This window comes from Mauremys mutica, chromosome 1 (genome assembly GCF_020497125.1).
Source record: "Mauremys mutica isolate MM-2020 ecotype Southern chromosome 1, ASM2049712v1, whole genome shotgun sequence".
Lineage (NCBI taxonomy): Eukaryota > Metazoa > Chordata > Testudines > Geoemydidae > Mauremys > Mauremys mutica.
This window is the reverse complement of record NC_059072.1, coordinates 337,138,211-337,144,616: the sequence shown is the minus strand read 5'-3', so window position 1 is coordinate 337,144,616 and position 6,406 is coordinate 337,138,211. Positions and strand designations below refer to the sequence as shown.

The 6,406-nt window shown below is 41.9% G+C and overlaps 1 protein-coding gene across 1 annotated transcript in view; it reads right to left on the bottom strand.

Annotated features, from left to right (window-relative positions):
* Nucleotides 1–3,751: 3,751 nt before the first annotated feature.
* LOC123355311 (high-affinity choline transporter 1-like) overlaps nt 3,752–6,406 on the bottom strand; it is a 40,815-nt gene continuing 38,160 nt past the window's right edge. Inside the window, exon 9 of the mRNA XM_044997658.1 lies at nt 3,752–4,285. Coding sequence (XP_044853593.1) covers nt 3,752–4,285 — 534 coding nt within the window. The remainder of the gene's footprint in view (nt 4,286–6,406) is intronic.

Here is a 6,406-nt window from a genome sequence, read left to right as displayed (position 1 = left end):
TTTTCCTCGTGGCATTTAAAAGTCACAAAAGGCACCAGATTGGCTTTGCCAACCCTAGAGATTGAAGTTCTCTGATCACAGAACAGGTGCAGCATACACAACAGCAGTGCAAGTTTCCCTACACACATCCAGCATCAGACCTTAGCTCTAACTGGAGGGAGCACCTTCAGGAATGAGAAGAGAGTTCATTATCTGTGTACCTAGGGATCTTAGGTGCTGGAACTAGGGGTGCTGCTACACCACCTGGCTTGAAGAGGTTTCCATCATATACAGGGTTTACAGTTCGGTTCAATGGCTCTCAACACCCCTACTATAAAAATTGTACCAGCACCCCTGCTAGGGATACTGGCTGAAGTCCTGTGAAGCCATATACTAGCTAGTAATGGCCACAGGTATAAGTTAGTCTCAAAAACAGCTACCATCTTGCGTCCTTGGAAGAGTGACAGCTCTAAACAGGCAAAAAGCAACAATTCTGCAGTTCCTAATGTGCTCAACCCAGATGAGGGATTCCTAGGCTTAAGTATCAGGGGGAGCTGTATTAGTCTGTATCCACAAAAGCAACAAGGAGTCCAGTGGCACCTTAAAGACTAACAGATTTATTTGGGCATAAGCTTTCATGGGTAAAAAAACTCACTTCCTCAGATGCAAGATGCTAGGCTTAAGTATAGCAGTGTGTTAAGTGGGTACAACTTCACTGAAGTCTGAAGCTGTTTCCTTATTCAGTTAAGTAGTGTTGCCATTAAGAAAAGCTTGAAAACATGACCCCTTCAAGGTTAAAAATAAGAAGGTAAATAAAAAGAATCCAAAACACATTATTTTGGGGGCTTAACTCATGATTTTTTTGGGTTGGTCAGATTTCTTGGATATAAGTGACTTTCATAGATTCTGTATGTCTGGCCTCCACAGAGCAGTATGCTACATATGTGTATATAAGGTGTAGAAAATTATATTGTATTATTTTAGAAATGGTGTGTGATCTTGTTATTAAAGATGGTAGGGTAATGTATGTGCAAAAGGGGGCAGCGTTAATGTTACATATACATCCTTAGTTTTGTCATTTCCTGATGAGCGTTTAACTGGACAACCTAAACTTTTTTTGAGAGAATTGTTAATAAAATCAAGGCGAATATAAAATTATGCAGCTACAATGTCCAAATGGGCATAGATACCTTCTTCAATGCCAAGGAGTGTGAGTGGTGGCAGGTGTGAAAATAAGCGAGGAGCGGTAATGGTGCATCTGCAGGTGAGCATTGACTGCTTTGGTTGATATACCCACACAGCACAATCGCATCCAAAGACAGTTCTTCATTGGAGGCCAGAGGTTGTTTTTCGCATAGATGTGTAAATGTGTCAATCGGTGGGCCAATAACGGGGACAAAAAAGGAATTTATAAAACAAAGGATACATGACTGTGCTACTGATTGCCACTGAGGACAACTAGCACCCCACTAGAGTCACAGCTCCAGCTCCAGCAAGGATATGTTGCCATGTCATTTTAAGAATTTTTTCTTTGCACCAAAGTAGCTATCTTTAGTAGTCACACATTTCCTATAGTCAAGCGATTGGAGAGGTGTATAACACAGCAGCCTTTTCTCCAAGAGCCATTTCCTTGGTAATCGAATTCCCCAATCCCTGCCAGTTCCCCCTCTCCTAACTGCAGGGTTGCACTTTTATAAGGACTTTTTTTTCTCAGCATCCCTTTCTCGGGTTGGCCCTTTATATTTGGCAGGGAAAAGCAACTGCAGCTCTACAGTGGCTATTTTGTAATTGGTTGCTGTTGTTTACGTCATCATCCTCTATTCCATCTGAAAAATAATCTTAACTCCTGTTATGTTTTCCCCCTGTTTCCTGAGGCAGTGTGTTTGGCTTAAGGATGGTTGTACAAGGTGTTGTGCATGACTCAGCAAGTTTGTCCTTTTGGGACAGGACATCTGCCTTCCTGTTTCTCGCACCTAGCAGGATGTCACACTGAAATTCAATTGGGTGAAGAAAAGGGACCAGCGGATCTGGCACTGGTTTAGGTTTCAGGCCATGCGAAGGTTCTCCATGTGTCTGTGGTCTGTAAGGACCTGAACTGTAAATTGGGGTCTTTCAAGGTAGGGTGACCAGATGTCTCAATTTTATAGGGACAGTCCCAATTTTGGGGTCTTTTTCTCACATAGGCACCTATTACCCCCCACCTCCTGTTCCGATTTTTGACATTTACTCTCTGGTCAGCCTATTTCAAGGAGATGATGCCATTCATCTGCCTAAAAGCTGCACGAACACAGCTATCTGAAACGATGAATGTGTCTCCTCCCCTGGCCCTGTAAAGATGGCTCAACTAAGGGGATTCGGACCACAGTTGCACAGCAGTGTGCCAATTACATTTCTGTTTCTCATACGTGCCTCGACTATTTTGTCTGCTTCTGAATCATTACACCTGCCTTTTAGGAAGCCAATGAATTGAGACATTTAGGCCCCATTGTCGGGAATGAGGACGTGCAGCTCCCTGCTCAGTCTCTGGGCAGCCTAAGAGCACAGCTGATCCCCTCAGGGCCTCCTGATTGACCGCTCCCACTGATTGGCCAAGGAAGTCAGCAAGCCTGCGCGTTAGCTCAACAGCAACAACTGATCTCTGGCTGTCAGTGTACATGTCCACAGCTGCAATTGCTCCGGTGAAAGCTTTGTTCCTGCCCAGCTCCACTCTGCTCCAGCACTGCTTCCTGACTCAGCTCTGACTCCAACTCTGGCTCCTGACTCCTGCTCCAATCACTAGGCCTGACCTCTCACATCCTGGTTCGTGACACTCATTCATTCCTCTTGCAACTCAGCTGAAGTCTATACAGTTACATCAGAAACAGGCCCCAATATGTTTAAATAAAACATATATGCAGCTCTTAAAGCGTGTAATTGTTTGTACATTTTTCAAAGTTGGGTACTAGAGGGAAAAATGAACTGAGTTCAGATTCTTCATTTTCATTATTATGCAGCCAAAATGAATGACTTCTACTCTTTTTTACTGAAAGGGCACAGTCCCTGCCTTTCAAAATATTCTTCATGTGGCTGTTTTTGACACACCTTTTACATAATAACATAGGATTGCAGTATGGGCTCACAGCTGAGGTCCATATAGTCCGGCGTCCTCCTGTCTCTAACAGAGGCCAGCACCAGATCTGTCAGAGGAAAGTGCAAAACCCCCCATAATAGACAGCTATGAAATAAAATGCCCATAGGGAAGTTTATTCCCAATTACCATCAGTTAATGGTTGATTTATGTCCTTCTTTAAAGAAAATCATATCTAATAGAACTGTGGATTTATTTCATTATCTTTACAAACTTCTAATCCTTCTCTGAATCTTTTTTTAGCTTGTGGCCTCAGTGATAGCTTGTGGCAGCGATTCCACATGTTAATTCTGTGGTGGTGAAAAAAAAAATCCTTTATTAGTTTTAAATGTATTACCTTGGCTCAGGTGATTTGGTTTAATCTATTATACAGATAGAGACCAGTCCCAAAGTTCAGATCCACATCTCAAACTCTCCCCATATGTGGATGTGTTTGGCTCTGGGGTTTAGGTTCAGTTTCATCGCAAACGTTCAATCTTATAATAACAAACCAATATATGTCTTATAATAAAAGAAACAAAATGTTAATCAGAAAAGAGATTTTACTTCTAGCTTTCTAGGGGGGATATTATAAATAACCATGAATAAAAAATAACTCAGCATGTAATGAAAAATACCTTGACCCATATTATGAAGTAAACAATATTAAGTATGTATTTCAATAGGATTAATATAAACTATATTTATTTGTAAGCCTGCTTGTTCGTCTATCTCAGGGAGTGGAACAGAAGCCTCACTTTCTTTTATTACACTGCAAACATCCCACCCATGAGGGAGGATGTTTCTCTTAAACAAAAATGCCACCAGGTATGAAACAGCGATGATAGTCCCCAAAGTGAGAAGCATGGTGAAGGTTTTAAAAGGGAACAGCTGGATGTAGACCCCGTCCACAAGGGAACAGCCTGGGTAGTGTATTACAGGGGGGATTTTCAGGGAAGGCTCCCCTGCCAGCAGCCTTAACAGGAACCCGAAGAGGAATCCAGCAGCTGAGCCATATGTGTTGGTGTTGGGAATGAAGAGGACGCAGCAGAGCTGGGGAAAGAGAAGAGCGTACACCAGCTCGCCACTCAGGAACCACAGATCATAAACAGAGTTAGAAAGGAAAGCCAGGCCTGCAGCGGCTGTCCCAAAAACCACCATGGAGACCCTCATTATACAGACAACTTCTTTCTCCGTAGCCTGTAAAATAAGAGAGTGTTGTTGTAGAAATCATCACTGGCTCATTTTTAATCTCACCCTGAAACAGATCTCAAGGTTACAAAAGTTAGAGGAGTTTATTAATAGATGCTGACATCACTATAACAGTGCACGCTAGTGTTTGTGTAACAACCCTCACCTTGCCAGTGGTGTTTGAACTCAGAACTTTCAGCACCAAAGCCCGGACCTCCACTTAAAATAAAGGAGGAACTTTATTAGCTGTACTGTTGATTAATGACTGAGGCCAGCACATAAGTTAGAGTGGCCTTGAATTTTGGGTGCCCAACTTTAGACCCCAGAGCCTGATTTTCATGGACCACGCACAGCTGCATTCAAAACCAATGGGAGCTACAGGGGTTCAGCTCCTCTCAACATCACACCACACCATATGTCTGCAACTGAGCTCCCAAAAACTGAGGCATGCAAATGGAGAGGCCAGGACGTTAGCTTTTAATATCAAACCAGGTCAGAATTCATATGTTTTACCAAATTAATAATATTGATCCTTACAGATTTTACATTTGTCTGTGGTAAGGAATTTTCCATATTAAAAACTGATACATTTAAGAAATGTTTACGGAAGTGAGGGTAAATTTTAACCCTGCTGAATGGTGTTTATCATGCATCCTTGCACTAGAGAGCTTTTCTGAGTTGCTTTTAGGTCCCGCAGGTGGGCCTCATGCTGGGATACATTATGTGGGATGAAATCAGAGGCAAGTCTAAATGAACATACATAAGAGAATGTAAGCAACTATAACTTACACCTTCTGGAATTCTCAGTGTGTAAGTTGCGCTAACTTGGCCAATACTACAAAGTGTTGCCAGCACAGCTATGTCAGGTAGGAGTATGAAAAAAATCACTCACTCCAGCGGACATAGTTATGCCGGCAAAACCTCTTATGTGGATGCAACTGTGCTGACAAGAGTGCTTTATTTGGCAGAGCTAATGTTGTTCAGGGAGGTGGGGGTAGCTATGCTAGCAGAACTTCTTTTGGTGGCATATGCTGTGTCTCCACTAGGGGGCTTTGTCAGCATATCAGATAGATCAGAGGACTCCCTTAGCTGTTCTGTGGTGTGCTTTGATACACGTCTGTTTGAAACAGAATTCCCCCAAGTGAGGAATCTGTACAGTTTCCATCCCCATCCCTATCCCTCATGGAGATGAGGATTTGGGCCAAATCTATTTAAAATATCCTGGTGAGTTTTGTGACTGACTTCAGTGGAGCATTACAGGCCCTGAATGTGGTTGTGCTTGCCTTGGCAGCCAGAATTACCAACCCTAAGCACTGAAAAATCATGAGTCAGGTCCCCCTCCTCCCTCCAAATCACAAGACAGTCTTAAAAATCACGAGACCTAAAAAAATAAATAAAATGTGGGTTGTTTTTATTTACATTCTCATGTCTAAACCTTCAATATGTACTCCACATTTTCAAGCTTTTCTCCATCGCCATGAGGATTAAAAACTTCTGTTTAAAAGAAAGCTGAGATTCCCATGCAACCTCTTGATTTCCGCATTGACACTGACTTCAGTGCGACTACTCATGTGAGCAAGTGCACAATCTAGGCCCCATTGTTTTAGCAGCCATTTTGATTTAGTAATGAAGTGAGAATAACCTTTCGAGAAAATCAGACAAGCCTGTTAATTCTGGAGGATTACTTGCCTACTCAAATTAGTGATATCTTTTTCTAAAGCAGCTTGATATTGAAAAGCTAGCTACACATTTTATACAAATTAGACTAATAATACCCATTTCTAGGATACAGTCACCTTATGCATTAATTTTGGCCTGCTAATTTTTCCTTTGTCATAACACAGTGTATTTGCCAGAGTTTAAATAAAAAACTCAGGCATCAAGTAACAAAGTACAGATCCCAAGAAATTCAATTTACTGTCCTATCTTTACCATGTACCTTTAAACGACAGGATATCAGTGTGATTTACAAGCTTTATAGATAAATCATTTCACCACCACTGAAATGCAGTCGCCGGCTAGAAAACTTCTCTGTCGCTTTTTTTTAGTTCCACTTTTTTAAGTTTTCTTGCCTCCTCTGTGTCATATGAGGGCATCTTCAGTTTGCTTGGAAGGCCAGGTTTCTCTTTC